Raw genomic sequence first — 17,319 nt, forward strand, 5'->3', positions numbered from 1 at the left:
TGAGACAATAATTGGTCAACTGGTTATTTTTATTAAAATAATTTTTTATCAGTAACTATGCAGGGTCCACGGCAGAAGGAATTTAGCGGTTCTTGGTGATAGAAGGAGCGCATTGAAGAAGTGGAAGAGGGACAAAAGGTCCTAACACACTTGGGTCCGTAATACTCATCGGTCTTTAATCTATGCTCAATCGAATAAATTGATTTTGATTTACGTAATAATAGAGGGGAACGGTAATTTGGGTCGCACGTGTTTGGGGGTATATTGTAAGCAATGAGTTTCGACTCTTCATAATAAAACGTTGTGCATCAATTCTTAAAAGCTTTAACAAGAATGTAGAGATAAACGTAGCAGCGTATAGTACCGAGGTCCAATGAGATGGGAGTTTCTATAATTAGCGCATGAACAGAACGCCATCCATTCACATTTTATCTTCAGAATTGATTATAATTAATGTACTGGACACTGAAGTGATGACGTCATATTCACAGCAGGTTCCCACGTCCCGGTTTCACGTGGCCTGTGCATGAGGTTCACCGTGGAATAATTGAAGCAAGGGATTGGGGCAGGAAAGTTCAGTGTTATGTCGATGCGATCGTCAGTGTTGAGATAGCCGCACCATTGCGTAGGTACTGTACTTGTAGCTTGACTCAGACTGACGTCATAGTATTTGCTCTACATAATGCCAAATATGAGATTGCTGCTTTACCAATTTAGTGCGCCGAGGAGGTAGCGTGACTTTTGATCAAATTTGTCGAAAAGATTGTTGGAAAACCGTTTAGTCGGCGTCGATGAACAAATGCGACAAAAAAAAAGGTATGAAAAGAAATGAAGAAAAAATGCAGGAAGACGTTACATTAGAAAACAATAATTTTAAAAAGTTGTTTATTTCTTCAGAAAAAAGACCTGTCTATTAAAAGCTCACGTTCGAATTTGATAAGTATAAAACAGGGCAGTGGTATCATTTCGAAAAAAATGGAGCTCAGAAATGTTATGAAGTAGTTTTTGTGAAGTAGTTTTCTTTAACCCTCCAACGTTTTTTATCGACTGTAAATGAAACGTGAATACATGTAGATGAAATAAATTTAAAAAGTGCGTCGACCGGAGTTATCGAATTACGACATATCCAGAGTTCATGTCAAGCCCGGATAAGTAATTAAGTTAAGTTAGCAACAAAAAAGCGAGGGAATTATCGTGACATTGTCCATGATGGAATGGAAGGGGGGGGGGGGTATCTTCCCAAATTATGTTTAAACGATGGGCGTTGCTTGATATCTCATACTGAGCCCTAACCTCATACGATGATGTTTCCAAAATCCAAATCATACTGGAAAATGTCTCCATGACCGTGACAGATGTTATGATAATAAAATTTACCATCTTTGGTGGGCAAGATGTCATGCCTATATGAAGCCTACTCTATACGTATGGGGGGGGGGGGGGGGGTAGTGACTGACGTAATAAGTAAACGAAAATGTAATAGTCGCAAGCGAGCCAGAATGTTGATCGGAATCAATAGAGAAAAATCGGATGTAACTAAAAAACAAGTTTGAACATTTCAAAGTTTCGCTTATTTTCAAAAACAGTTATGCACAATATTGATATGCAACTTAGAGGGTCGATGATGTCCCCCACTCACTATATTGAAATGTTTGAAATTTTTGCAGATTCGACAATAAGGAACAACTTGATTGATTCATTAAGTGTTAAAACAATTGGTTATTCCACATGTTTAGGGAGGGTTAAATTTGTTTCACAGGACAATGAGGAAAAAAAATAGAATATATTCCATATTTCGGATAACAAAATACAAAAAATATAGTGAGTGACGTCCTCAGTCCCCTCATTTGCATACACACCAGGATGTGCATATAACTGTTTTGTGAAATAAACGAAAATTAAACATGTCTTAACTTTCCTATTTTACATCCGATTTTGATGAAATTTTCAGTCTAATGCTTGTTGGAATTTTCTCTTTTTATTCAAATCAAGTTTTTGTTTGGGAGAACTTATCGTTTAAGGTAATTTTGAACCCTATTTCATCAATAGAACCATGGAGCTACTCCATGATGGAACCATCATAAACGGCATCTACAAAATGGGGAGGGGTGGGGGGGGGTGGCGATGCGACACATCCCTCCCCCTTCCTTTCAAACGAGAACTGCATTGCAGATAAAACCGTTCAAGGATGTCTTCTTGAACAGGGCTAATTATAGTCTCATCTCTCAGCCATGCTATCAGTTTTATGATATGCGTTGAGATTGTACTAGTTTCGGTGTGCAGTTATGTACATTAATACAGTCTATATGTCAATGTAGGCCTACCTGCTTATTGTGTCGATATCAATTTTAAGACTTGGTGAATTGCAATTTAACAACATTTATTATTAATGGACGTTTGGGACTTTGTGTAAGTGTATGATATCGTCCCACACACGATTGAGGTGTATGATAATAATAATGATGTGTCAACATCAACAAAATGATCTGAAAAAAGCACGTTTTAACATCATCACAATACCTCTAAGCAAAATGTATCTGTCATTAACTATACAGTCATGATGAAGGACGGTAGAGCTATATTCTGTCATATCAAATATCGATGATTGATTCATGGTGTTCCTGTTGTCTGAACATCACACACGAGCAGTACATGCCTTGATGGTAATATGGATTAAAACAAAATACATGTAATAACGCACTGCACATTGCACTTTCCTCAGTTACGCTTCGCTCCATATTCGTGAGAGAAAATAGTAAATTTTTATTTTAAAGATCTATTTCGCCCGAGAAGTGATGATCACACATGTGTTAATTTTGTTTAGACGAAGCTATGAAAATCCACTGAAATTATCACCTTGTGCTTCAGAAAACGTAAGTCTACGAATTAAAGGCCACAATTGGTCTCTCGAATGCAATGCTGAGAATGTATTGCAAGCCATACTGATGGTGATGATTGATATTACATACTTTAATGTGTGTCTTGTGTCTTAAATATATATGCTAAAGCAGCCACACAGGCACCACAAATCCCACAGACACGACAAATTAACTAAATCCTTAAATTATGTCTGCAACTCTTCAATCAGTCCTATTTACATTCGATTATTTATTTTAAAACAATTCGGGCTTAAATCACGGAGTTACAGAGTCCCTGTAAATCAAATCTTACTCCATGGTTGAAGTCTAGAAAGAGAGAGAGAGAGAGAGAGAGAATGTAAATTTGATGAGAAAAGAGATGGTGCGATAACACGTGACACGTTTACACACGGATCTGCACCTTGCAAAAATAAGATCATCTTAACTTATTTTTCAGTTTGAATTTACATTAGAACTCATATACGCCCATTGAACATAACGAGGACATGTACCAGGTGTAGCCTATATGGTAACACTACAACCGAAGTATTACTTTAAATTAAATTAAATTTCTACCTAGTATTGAACTCAATCTTGAGTGACTGTAGTCCGACCGACATATTCAAATTATAAAGGTTTGATGGATTACGTGTTATAGTTCACTAATAAGAAAATAAATCTAACGCCCATGATAGATATACATCAACGATGTATTTATCATATGATGGATTAGGCCTACGTGTATATTGAACAGCATAAAGCTTTTATATGCTGATCTACAATACAAGAAACTTGTTTTTTGAAAGCAAGATCGAAATCTACGTTGGCGGAGACATATTGGCAAAGATCTCAGGGTTGGTATTTGAAGGGCATCCTGTGGTTCATGTGTCGAAGCACATATGACCGGTGGACCTTCAACTCCTAACTTCCTACGACAACAGACACATGCATGGCGGACAAGCAATAACTAAAATTAGTGATCACAATAAAGTTAACTTTATGTTTTCTATGGGAATCTTGACAATTCGTTATTTTTTTCGCTTTTCTATCTTATCTTTATTCCATCGGCAACTTCTCATTTTGTAACATTGTACGTGATATTAACATCTCTTTTCTTTCGTTTATTGTCACTTTTACACTGGTGTATTGATTTTGGCTTTGGTTATTGAACCCCAAAAGTTTTACGAATCAGAAAAAAAGAGAAGGAAATGAATTAAGATAATTAAGGATAGGATTGTCATTTTCTGAATATCATCCCAAGATCAGTATTCTGAGGACTACTGTCACAAAAATTGAATTTCATATTCAAAATTAAAACGTCAACAATCTTCGCTCTTTCTCCTTAAATAGTGATCTATATTTTAAAGTAGGCCTACACTGTCTTTTTCTTGATAGCATTCTGATTTAAAAAAAAGGAAGTTAGAGAGTGCAGTAGGAGTACTAGCTTTTGGTGGTATCGTTGGCATAAAACTCCATATAGTCGGCAGATATCGCAACATTATAAGAAATAATTCTTTTAAACTTAATTTAGTTCGGCAATTAACCTTAAATGTTAAGCGGATTTTATTGATGCAGGACAACACAAAAGGAAGTGACTTGGAGACAATTTTGTGATTATCGAAAATTTAGCCATGACCCTTTCTGGTACTCATTAACATGAGCAATATTTTCCTTTGCAAAAAAGGCCTTCTACTTTGGCCTTTTAGATTGATGAAGCTATATGGAAGCTTGAACTGTGCATAATATTATGAATTGCCTTATAAAGGTTGCCTCATTCAGGCACATGGTTTCTCTACAATGATTTACGCTGACGACACACAACTTATCGTCTCCTTAAAGTCTTCGGAAAGGGAGAATGTTGTAAGGAGACTGGAAATCTGCCTCCAGGAAGTACGGAACTGGATGGTGAGCAATCACCTGAAACTTAATGACAGCAAAATGGAGTTGCTTCATGTCTCATCTCCTTTCAGACGAGTTCAGGAGGCTCTGCCTTTGACATCAATGATAGGCCAGGTTCTGCCATCCCCTTCAGTATGTGATCTGGGTGTAATTTTTTATAAGAATGTCAACATGCGCCGACACGTAAACATGGTTTGTCGCAAGGCCTCGTTTGCTCTGAGACGTATTGAAATGATTCGGTCGTACCTGAGTAAGAATGTGACTGAGATCCTTATTCACGCTTTTGTATCTTCTCTTCATGATAACTGTAACAGTCTCTTGTACGGAACCCCGGACAAAGATATAGCAAAGCTCCAAAGAATCCAAAATTCAGCCACAAGACTTGTCTCCAGATCCAAGAAACACAACCACATCACCCCAATCCTCAAATAACTTCACTAGCTACCCATCAAATCACAAATTCGCTTCAAAGTCCTTCTAATAACATTTAATGCTGTCCATGGTCTTGCCCCTCAATATATGTCTGAACTTGTTTCTCCATACACCCCCTCTAGGACACTTAGATCATCAACTCAACAACTCCTTCAAGTACCCAGACTAAGAACTAAGACGCATGGTGAAAGGTCCTTCTCCTACAGTGCCCCAACCCTTTGGAATTCCCTCCCCAGTACTCTCCGATCACAAAATAATCCTGGACTTTTCAAATCCCAACTTAAAACATTTCTCTTTAATGAAGCATTCAAATAGACCTTTTCCAATACTTATATGCCATATGTAACTGATGATGTTGTTTAAGTGTTATTCTAAGTAATTCCTTATGTTGTATTATTTTTATTTCTGTGCAGTGCATTGAGAGTCCTGTCAGGTCTGAAATGCGCTATAGAAGAACTGCATTATTAATATTATTATTAAAAGAAATACTCAAATTTGATTCAAATCTGGCATTTGATTATCAGGAGTGGGTGACTGCAGGTGATCTTTGTTTTTCTCAACTCTGTGATAGCGCATATTCGATTGACAAAAAAGTGCACGTTTCACTATCAAGTTAGTGTACGATATTTGGATCCAACAATATGAGCCCGCCCCCATAAAAGAAACATAATTACATAGATGGTAAGTAGATGATTAGATTATTAATTAGATAAAAACTGATTAATTAATTGATTAATTATGAAGAGAATGAATAATCTAAACACTGAAAGTTCATGATTCGCATCAGACGATGATAAACCTGTCTCAAGTACGAAAAAAATGACAACGAACCTAGTTTCTAAAACTCAAATGCATAGTATCTCAAATTGATGTTAATTCCAGGTGGTGCAATGTACCGTACTTTCTACTGTCGCCATTCCTTCCGAATGATTGTTTTTCTTCTGTTGTTACAATCTCTTCCTTTCCAAAACTTTGTGATGGTCAAGGTCTGTTTCCGTCCCTGTATTCTGTATGGTTGAAACCAAATTAATCAATTAGATTTTATGAAAATACAGAATGTACGTTCTGTCTACGCATGGATGTCAATTGTTTCCGGAGATGGCACTCCTATCCTCATCCTGCCCATTTTACTTTTTTAACCAACCAAATGGAAAATGTTGTATTATACACTCATGTATCAGGAATAATAAAGTAATTAGCATTTACACTCCTCTCCATGTGTATTATGTAGGGTGATTCCATTTTCGCAACACTTTTCAACCTACTGTCCAAACAAACGAGGAACTTCAATTTGTTTTGTGGTATATAGTAAAGTACTACTGGGTAGTCATGTAAAAAATGACAACCAACAAGAGGTAAAAATATTACGTGTCGTACGGGACATTTCTGAGTCCCGTACGACACACAACATTTTTACCTTTATTTCACCCATAATCAAACATTTTTTTTTGGTAATCAGTTTTTTTTGTCATTACTACCCATTATAACTTTATTATTGACAAACAAATAAAGATTACGGTATTGCCTAAGCAATCAGCTAAGTGTCCCGGTCGTACGCCGGGGGGGGGGGGGCAGTCAAAGATATTGCTGGACACATGCGTGACCACAAAAACGCGTTTAAATGTATTCAGGATATGTTTTTTTTCCAAAGCTTTTTTTAAAGACTAGCCAAACGTGTTTAGGGTATGTTTTTCCCCCAAGCTTTTTCCCCGGGGCTTTTTCCTCCTCGTTTCTGAAAAGTGTTCGCACCCAAGACAAAACTTATTTAGGGGTCATATTCTGGCGACAACTTGTTTAGGGGCCAAAATGTGTAAATGAACTTGAAGCCCGCGAAAAAACTTGTTTAGGGGGTTATTTTGCACACAGAGAAAAACATGAACAAGGTCAAAGGTTATTTAGGGTCAAATCGGTCAATGAACTTAGACCATGTTGGGGGAATCAATATCGAAATCTTAACCAAGGTTACGTTTTTGAAATGTTATCATAACTTCGAAAGTATATGGACCTAGTTCATGAAACTTAGACATAAGGAATTAAGGGTGATAGTGTATAACTGAAAATCTTGGCTGAGTTTCAGGTCACATGACCAAGGTCAAAGGTCACTTATGGTCTACGAACTTTGACCATGTTGGGGGTATTTGTGGAATTGTCATCATAACTTTGAAATTTAATGGATCTAGTTCATGAAACTTAGACATAAGTGCAATTAAGTATCCCTGAACATCATGTGCGAGTTTCAGGTCACATGACCAAGGTCAAAGGTCATTTAGGGTCAACGAACTTTGATAATGTTAGGGGCCCGTATTTGTGGAACTGTCATCATAACTTTAAAAGTTTATAGATCTAGTTCATGAAATTTGGAACATAAGAATAACCATGTATCCCTGAATATCTTGTGCTTGTGTCAAGTTACATGACCAAAATAAAACTCATTTAGGGTCAATGAACTTTGGCCGTGTTGGGGGTATTTGTTGAATTGACATCATGGATCTATGGATCTACACATGTAGTTCATGAAACATAGACATAAGGGTAATCAAGTATGAAGATTATTTTGTACATGTCTTAGGTCACATGATCATGGTAAAAGGTCATGTTGGGTCAATGGACATAGTATTTTATTATGAGTGTTTTCTTTTGTGAATAATTATTTAATAGTTTTCAAAGTCAGCACTGCTGCTATATCGAATCGCATAATGCAGGCGAGACGGCCAGAGGCGTTCCACTTGTTATTACTATAAATTTTATTATTATTACCATGAACACAGAGATCATGATGATGACGATGATGATGAAGATTATGCTGATGAAGATGATGCTGATGAAGATGATGATTTGATTAATGATACGATTAATTTGTAAAAAATAATATAATGCAATACTCTGATATTGAAATTCAAAGAATGAGCAACATTGTTTGAAAATAGGCAAATACCTGTCTTTTCGAAGAGATGAGAAGGGATTTAACCAGCAACAGGCCCCGTTTCACAAATAACGATTTAGCGATTAATTGCTAAATGAAATGGCCTATCAAGGTATTTTACTCAGTAGACTAAAGGAGCCAATTGGAATAGTTCTTTAAAATTAGCGATTAAAGGTCAATTAAAAATAACCTTATGTGTATACGGGGCTATATCTTGGTGAAGGATATTATGCCCATGCTTGCTATCCTCACTCCTGGAGGCAGTAACGCAACGATGATTACAGAAGGCTCCATGATTACAGTCAATTTCCAGGGTCACATTTTAGATGTGAATCTTCATTATCTATTACGTACACAGCTTACATCAATATGGATCAAGGAATGAGTGATTACCACCATCCCATAATACACCTGTCACCACCTCAGATTAAACTATAGCTCTTTAATATTTCATTTTGTTCTATTATTTCTGTTGTTGCAATAATGCACAGAACATCTCCCATGCACTTCTCACTGGACCCAGTACAATATTTTACAGGGGTCGCGGAACCGGGGACGGGGGGGGGGGGTAATTTAGCCATCACTATTTAAAAAAAAACGTGTACAAAAAGTAAAAACCGTAAAAATGACTATCGGACTGTGATTTCTTGCATGGTCAAGTGGTCACCCCCCCCCCTTCGGGCCAGTCCCCCTACTTTTAAAACAGTTCCGCTGCCCCGGCTATATTCGATTCTAAGTTCGACGAGTCTTTGATGATCTTCGCAATGTCATGAGATACATGTTGGTGAATAATATTTGTATTTAAAAAAAAGAAAAATCGGGAATTGTTGCCAACTTAAACTTAGTTTAAAGCCTTTTTCGTAACATGGTTTTCTACTCGCATTTAATTTATGTAGGTGTTTGCATGGAGAGTATTTAGAGATGACATGTGGGTAGTGTTATTCTCATTTCCTTCTCTAAACAATTATAAACTGTGTCTATTTTCCCAGCTGTCTGTAAAAGTACACATTAAATCTTTGTTTTGTAGGTCATGTACCGCCTTCCCTCTTCGGATTTTCCTAACCGCTTGACACTGACCTTTTACATAATAATTCTGATCGGTTGAAGTTCACGCATGAGTTTGGTAACACGCAACAAGGAAATAAGAAACTATTAGGGCCTATAGACCGAGAGAGCGATGATCTCTTTTTGGTATCCTCACTGCGAAAGAGAGATGGAGTGAAATACAACAGCCGAAACAGGGGCAGATGCAGGATTTTTTGGAAAAAAAAAGGTCTTCACTTTCAAGGGGGGGGGGGGGGGGCACATTTTTCTTTTAACGGCATTTGTACATTACTAATGTTAATTTTGCCTCTCAAAGGGGGGGGGGCACGGGCCGGCTGCCCCCCTCCCCCGGATCCGCCAGTGCGCGAAATTAAAATCGTCAAAGTTCGGGCTTTCAGAATATCGTTGGTGTCGGTTGGTGTCACCATGTGCCGTCCGCAGCGCCCTCTTGAATCATGTGAAAGTATAAGGGGCTGTCACAGACAACGTTTTAGCCAGCGTATTTACGTATAGCAAGTCGTTTTCTCCTTAAATCTCTTCTTGATACCAAGCATCCCATTCTTAATGTGAAGCATTGCATATATGTCAAGAAATATTCGTTTGCTGTTCAAGTGTGCATAATTCCTCATAAATTATTTAAATGATGTAAACACTCGCACCATATGGATAGGTTAATCATTCATGCTCTTTCAATATGAACGCAAAGTGATATATCCTCGTTTCACTGCCCTTCGACAAGACTCCGATCATTATAGCCGAGGAAGGTGAGAGGCCAATCTTTAAGAATGTGCGGAGGAGCATGTAAACAGTCTCAAGATAAGTACCCATTTGGAATATCTACATGTATTTACAAAATGCTATTTCTCAAAGAAGAACGTAACCTTAAAATCTCGCATTAACCAATAAACGATTATCCACTATAACCCTGATCCCCAAGCTGTTTTGTTGAAGAAGAATTAAAATAAAAGGAACGTTTCCCTTGGCGTTTTTTCCCCCTGGAAAAAAAGGCTTTTGTTTTTTCAGTGAGGTGTTGGCCTAAGCCTCCAAACATCCATGCGTAATACAATTAATAATTGAAATACCATTGAAAGATTTTAAAATAATAATTCAAATCCGGTTATCATGGTTATAGGTACGCCATATTGGCCTGCAATAAGCCTTTTAGACAGAAATTACTCGGGTTATTGAATTAAATTACTCATCAAACATAATGGCCCGTATTCGATGACTCGAGCAACATCAATTCATATGGCACAATGTTCCAAGACCATTTACATTGTGAGAAACAATCCAAGTTTCCTAAGTTTAAAAGTTAAAATTAACTCTCATCAAGGCCATCGAATCATAACAAACTTGGTTTAGGAAGTGCAATTGAATAAGGATGAATTCCGTTCCCGATCTTTGATCTGTCCAGGCCATTGATATGTATACCAGTTTACATATCACTGACCCTTGCTACTCTTTGTTTATTTCCTGTAATCAAACTCGTGGTGGCGCTCTTTTGATATTAATAGTTAGTCCACTTCTCACCTCGGACTTGTATACTCTCTCATTCCCCCGAGCTCTTATTCCGATGTCCAGGCACTAAGCACAACTGGTTGAGGGCCCAATCATAAAACCTTAACAAAGATAAATGTCAGTTAATGACACAGGTCACAGTGCAATGTTTGTTAAAATACCTACATGGTTGACTTTATTATTGATTTTTCTATGACATGCATCTTTTTGTACACGTCATGATTTTGTACAGTCCTATATCCCACGCAGCAGTCGGTGATTGATCCATTTGTGAGGGTGTGTGTGCCCGGTCCTCTTAAAAATGTAGAAAGGAAAATGAAAGAAATATAAATTAATGCTGAAATAACTGAACAGATGATTAATAGTGTTACGATTGATGCTATTCGAAATTAATTGGGATGATAACGAATCTAACGATAATGGTGATAAATTAAAACTATCGACTACAGGAATGGGAAAGAAAGGGAAATGAAAAGAAAGTTCAAATAGAAACCTGTAGTGTGTGATGAGTATGTGTGTGATTTACGGACGTGTATCAATCAGAAATGATTATTAAAGGGAAGTAAACTAGCCAACACTGTGTTTTCTCCCTTTGACTGTGTGCTATGAACGGCTAGTTTTAGAATATGCCCTTTGAGATACCTATTAGTAATACATAGGATAGATCAGCCAGTAGTTTCATTTGTGTATACATGTAGAAACTGAGTGTAGCCTATCTGTGTTGCTACGTGGTACCATAATTATTGCGATATGAATGGGAATTTAGTGACTTCGTGTGTTATCATTCAAGTGAGCCTATATTACAAGACTAAAGATGCATTATGGGTAATGAACATGGCCAGATATGAATAAATCAGTTCTTGAGGTGGGTTTTGCTGACTAGTATGCCCTTTAACGTCTGAGGCCAACGTTCAACGAAGACGTGAACAGGGCTCGAACTTCTTCATTAAAGGGATTATTTGGGCTGAAGATATAAATAGAGTAAAATTCACAGAGCAAAATGCTGAAAATTTCATCAAAATCGGATAACAAAGTTATTGAATTTTCAAGATTGCATTGTTCTGGTGAAACAGTTCTAGGCATGTCTTTAAGGTGGGCTGATGATGTCACATCCCCACTTTCCTTTTTTTATGTTATTACATGGAATCATAATTGTTTCATTTTTTCATGAATGTGTAAAATTATGTGTCTCCATTATGATGAAATAAGTTGCAGCAAGAAATAACTAATGTGCCTAATCAGTTGTCAATTCAATTACCGTATTTTAGTTCTTGGTAGAAAAAAAACCCCAATTTCAAACAATGAAATACAAAAGAAAAAGTGGGGATATTACATCATCAGCACACCTAATGAATATTCATGAAGACATGCCTAGAACTGTTCGCCGGAATAATGCAAATCTTTAAAATTTAATAACTTTGTTATGTGTTTATCCGATTTTAATCAAATTTTCAGCATTTTGCTCTGTGAATTTTATTCTATTTATTTAGATATAAATATCTTCAGTCCGGAGTATCCCTTTAATTCCTAACTTGGGCCATACTATGATAACAAGCGTACACCACATCGTTGTGAAGAGTGCAGTGGCTATAGATTGATGAAATTGAGAAAAAAACATACCCGAAAAAGGCACTAAGCACAACTGGTTGAGGGCCCAATCATAAAACCTTAACAAAGATAAATGTCAGTTAATGACACAGGTCACAGTGCAATGTTTGTTAAAATACCTACATGGTTGACTTTATTATTGATTTTTCTATGACATGCATCTTTTTGTACACGTCATGATTTTGTACAGTCCTATATCCCACGCAGCAGTCGGTGATTGATCCATTTGTGAGGGTGTGTGTGCCCGGTCCTCTTAAAAATGTAGAAAGGAAAATGAAAGAAATATAAATTAATGCTGAAATAACTGAACAGATGATTAATAGTGTTACGATTGATGCTATTCGAAATTAATTGGGATGATAACGAATCTAACGATAATGGTGATAAATTATAACTATCGACTACAGGAATGGGAAAGAAAGGGAAATGAAAAGAAAGTTCAAATAGAAACCTGTAGTGTGTGATGAGTATGTCATGTGTGTGATTTACGGACGTGTATCAATCAGAAATGATTATTAAAGGGAAGTAAACTAGCCAACACTATGTGTTTTCTCCCTTTGACTGTGTGCTATGAACGGCTAGTTTTAGAATATACCCTTTGAGATACCTATTAGTAATACATAGGATAGATAAGCCAGTAGTTTCATTTGTGTATACATGTAGAAACTGAGTGTAGCCTATCTGTGTTGCTACGTGGTACCATAATTATTGCGATATGAATGGGAATTTAGTGACTTCGTGTGTTATCATTCAAATGAGCCTATATTACAAGACTACACGGTTGAGAAAGATGCATTATGGGTAATGAACATGGCCAGATATGAATAAATCAGGTCTTGAGGTGGGCTTTGCTGACTAGTATGCCCTTTAACGTCTGAGGCCAACGTTCACCGAAGACGTGAACGGGGCTCGAACTTCTTCATTAACATGATTAAAGGGAGTATTTGGGCTGAAGATATAAATAGAGTAAAATTCACAGAGCAAAATGCTGAAAATTTCATCAAAATCGGATAACAAATAACAAAGTTAGTGAATTTTCAAGATTTGCATTGTTCTGGTGAAACAGTTCTAGGCATGTCTTTAAGGTGGGCTGATGATGTCACATCCCCACTTTCCTTTTTTTATGTTATTACATGGAATCATAATTGTTTCCTTTTTTCATGAATGTGTAAAATGATGTGTCTCCATTATGATGAAATAAGTTGCAGCAAGAAATAACTAATGTGCCTAATCAGTTGTCAATTCAATTACCGTATTTTAGTTCTTGGTAGAAAAAAAAATTATAAACCCAATTTCAAACAGTAAAATACAAAAGAAAAAGTGGGGATATTACATCATCGGCACACCTAATGAATATTCATGAAGACATGCCTAGAACTGTTCGCCGGAATAATGCAAATCTTTAAAATTTAATAACTTTGTTATGTGTTTATCCGATTTTGATCAAATTTTCAGCATTTTGCTCTGTGAATTTTACTCTATTTATTTAGATATAAATATCTTCAGTCCGGAGTATCCCTTTAATTCCTAACTTGGGCCATACTTTGATAACAAGCGTACACCACATCGTTGTGAAAAGTGCAGTGGCTATAGATTTATGAAATTGAGAAAAAAACATACCCGAAAAAAATATAAGAGAAAGAAGAAAAGGTGAAGGGGTGAAGATAAGTGGAAGCTGGCAAAGGTGTAACATAATTATATTTCTGCTTCGTCATCGTAAATTCTCGAATTTGGCTTGGGTTGGATGATTTGGATATCAAATATTGATTGATTACGCTATCATTTCGTTCTTGTTAACAGATTTATAAAGATTAGCTAGGCAAATATGATAAACAATACGTGTATTTATTTCACCTAGTAGACCTACTATGAATAGCAGAGACGTCCAAAATCCGAAGTGTTAGCCATGCCCTATCCCCTCCCCGTAATCACGCCATTACTCATTGAATTTAAACTCCAAAAACCGTTATTGGTGCTGTATCCATCAAAGTTTTGTTCAATTATTGCACAGATGTGATGTATCGATTTTTAAAAGCCTGCATTAAATTTGGCTTATGCCTTTATTGCGAGCTTTAATTTTGCTCGACAATAATGCGCACAATCCGAAACATCACTTTTGTTGATGAATGTAACAATTTGCCTTTACCCTTATAGGCCTTATTCAAATATTCAAAAAAATGCATGATTATTGTTCTCTTTTCTTACGCGTTTATACCTGGCCCTTGACTGTATGGAAGTTTGTATGGTGACAGGTAATTGGAATGAGCAAATGGCAACAAAGCTGTTATGTCAGTTGTTTGAACTCATAAAATTTACCATTAACACGGCTTGGATGAAAACAATATCGTAACATATCAAGATTATCATTTTCATCTCGAAAAGTGAAAGGGGGGGGGCACAGACAGGACAAGATAAACAAGATATGATAGGTAAGTGTGTCACTCTGAATAATTGCAAAATATTCCTTACTTACATATTAGATGCTTTCAGTATAATATGTATCATGATGCATTATTTAGCATTTTAATTACCGCCTGCGTGTTACGTAACAATGCCAATATTTCGGAGTATGTTAAAGGGTACTCTATGATATTGATTATCATTATTCTGCGTGAAGCACGACTGACACGGTAATGGTATAACGTGGCTTTAGACTCTTGATGATAAACTAAACAGTCGTTTTAACTTATTGCTTCCCGCTTAAAAATAAACCCTTTGTGGTTATCTGTTCACCAATTTATGAATCATCTCCTGAAGAATTAAATCGTCAAAAGATACACTGTAAGGCGTGTACTGTAAAGTTTCTTAATTAAAAGTAGACGCAAAGTACCGTGGAGCATTAACTTATATTGACTCTCGAGAAAGTAGGATGTTAGATTGAAAATTGCGACTGGTAAAACGTCTAGGATTATGTATCATCAGCAGAAAGAGATGATGGAGTATTGACTATTATTAACTCCTATACAATCTAAAGTTGTGATGACGATTTTGAGAACAGATGAGAATATTATTTCCATTCTACTAGGTTGGAGGTGGAGCACTCGGACAAAGAATTTGATTTGTCTACTCCAACCCGGTTACTAACTTCTGTTTGTATTAAACGGCTCAAACCCAATTCAACAAACTATTTAGGGGAATTGTATGGACGAAATGACACTTTTGAAATGCTTGGAAGATTTTTCATCAAGAATAAAGGACATTTGGATTGAAATCTTCATGATTTGAGGTGCATTGAAGGTATCGAGGAATACCTATAATTCGTACGACTGCTTATTTATCTGTCTGTAAGGATATCAAAGAACATCAAAGTAACCACTGGACGATGTGATCGTCTGGGGCTACTCTTCTTCACCGAGATTTAACTCTTGACAAAGAGTTTGAAGTTTTGCCACTTCAAATTTGCGATATCTGGTTGATGTTTGTACCTAAAAGGAATCTTAACTTGGAATGTCGACTATTTGATACCTATCAACAAGCCCTTTGCCTAATTTCTTGCCATTTCTCCACCCTGTAGTTCTGTTCCAGAAATATGAGAGGTTTACTTTTTGATAGTGAATTGATATAGTGTATACATTTGAAATTACGTACGATTTTTGCCGGTTCGCTTTCTGGAACATAACTATAAATGATTTGAGGTCTGCAACTCGGAACTCTATTGCACTGTGCTAACTAGTGCATTTTCAAGGATAGTATCCTCAAGAGCTGTTGAACACAATGATTAATTCCAGCATGGAGGTAGTCGTATCAACCGATACGGATGATGTTGATCTTTCTGAAGATGCTATGGGAGAGGTCAACCCAATCCCTATTGACATCGAAGACGAGGAGAGGCTAAGGGTGTCGCCGTCGAGGAAGTCCCGACTCTCTGCATCTGACCTCATCAGCGTGTCATCCTTACCAGACTCTGTCTTACCCCAGGATCCCGACGTCTCGATCGCACCGTCGATCACCAGCTCAATGAAACCACATATCTCTAAGTCGGTCGAAGATCTCCTGATCAGTGCCGACCTAGAGAATTGTCGTAATCGGTTGTCGAGACATGGGTACGATTCGATGAGGAGTTTGAGATTGGCATCTAAGGAAGATTTAGTGGAGATAGGCCTACCCAGGGGCCATGCTGGACTTCTTGTATATGCTATTGCTCAGGAAGATAAAGGACACGGTCCCGGCAAGGGTCTGACTCAGATAGAGTAAGTTTAGCCCTAGATCTTTAAGTCATTTTGTCAAAGACAATATGAACTATGTGAAATTGTTAATTCTGATTGTACACACTTAAAAACAAAGGTGCACAAGTGGCGCAAAAGGCAAAACCGTGCAATCCTTAGCGAAAAGTTGCAATCTGCAGAAATACTCTGAAAGCTGCAATTTTGAATCCTTTGAGGTAAAAGCGCCAAATTTGAAAGGGTACAACTTTGCACCTAGAGGCCCGTATTCTGAAGTCGGGTTTAACTTAAACTCAGGTTTAAAGTTGTGGTTTAAGTATGGACAGCCAATTGTAACATAATCACTAACAGTAGAGATATCAAATTTCAGCTCAATCGGATCTCAAATCATTCATAATTGTGTAGGAAGTATAAATAGATGATGTCTTCACCATCGATGAATCAGGAAAGAGCACAGTAAACATAAGAAACATACAACTTTATAAAAAATGTTGATACTTTTGGCTTCCCATACTTAAACCACAACTTTAAACCTGAGTTTAAGTTAAACCCGACTTCAGAATACGGGCCTTTGAGTTTTGCCGCACATCGCATCTTTCGGAAGTTCGAGTCCAGGCGAGGCCGTATCATTTAACATAAATAACAACCGGGAAATTTATTGCGCATTTATGAAAAAACGAAGAAAAAGTCTATTACCCATCTAAATTTATGCGGCAAAAGTGCGCCGAATGTCCGCTTAGGTTCGAAAGCTTCCTCAATCGTTCACGAGATTTTGTATTCGGCGCAAATTTTATGTAAAAAAAATAACTTTTTTTTTTCGAGATGTGTGGCAAACATTACGCAAACGCTTCGTCAAAATAAGACCGCAATCGTG

General features: G+C 37.0%; 1 protein-coding gene across 1 annotated transcript in view; it reads left to right on the plus strand.

Annotated features, from left to right (window-relative positions):
* The first annotated feature begins 15,279 nt into the window (after window positions 1-15,279).
* The window catches only part of LOC129260586 (sodium- and chloride-dependent glycine transporter 1-like), a 32,689-nt gene continuing 30,649 nt past the window's right edge, over window positions 15,280-17,319 (plus strand). Inside the window, exon 1 of the mRNA XM_064114541.1 lies at window positions 15,280-16,472. Within this exon, the coding sequence (XP_063970611.1) occupies window positions 15,997-16,472 (476 nt within the window). The 5' untranslated portion in view covers window positions 15,280-15,996. The remainder of the gene's footprint in view (window positions 16,473-17,319) is intronic.

The sequence above is a fragment of the Lytechinus pictus genome, unplaced genomic scaffold (assembly GCF_037042905.1).
Source record: "Lytechinus pictus isolate F3 Inbred unplaced genomic scaffold, Lp3.0 scaffold_19, whole genome shotgun sequence".
In the NCBI taxonomy this organism is placed as follows: Eukaryota; Metazoa; Echinodermata; class Echinoidea; order Temnopleuroida; family Toxopneustidae; genus Lytechinus; species Lytechinus pictus.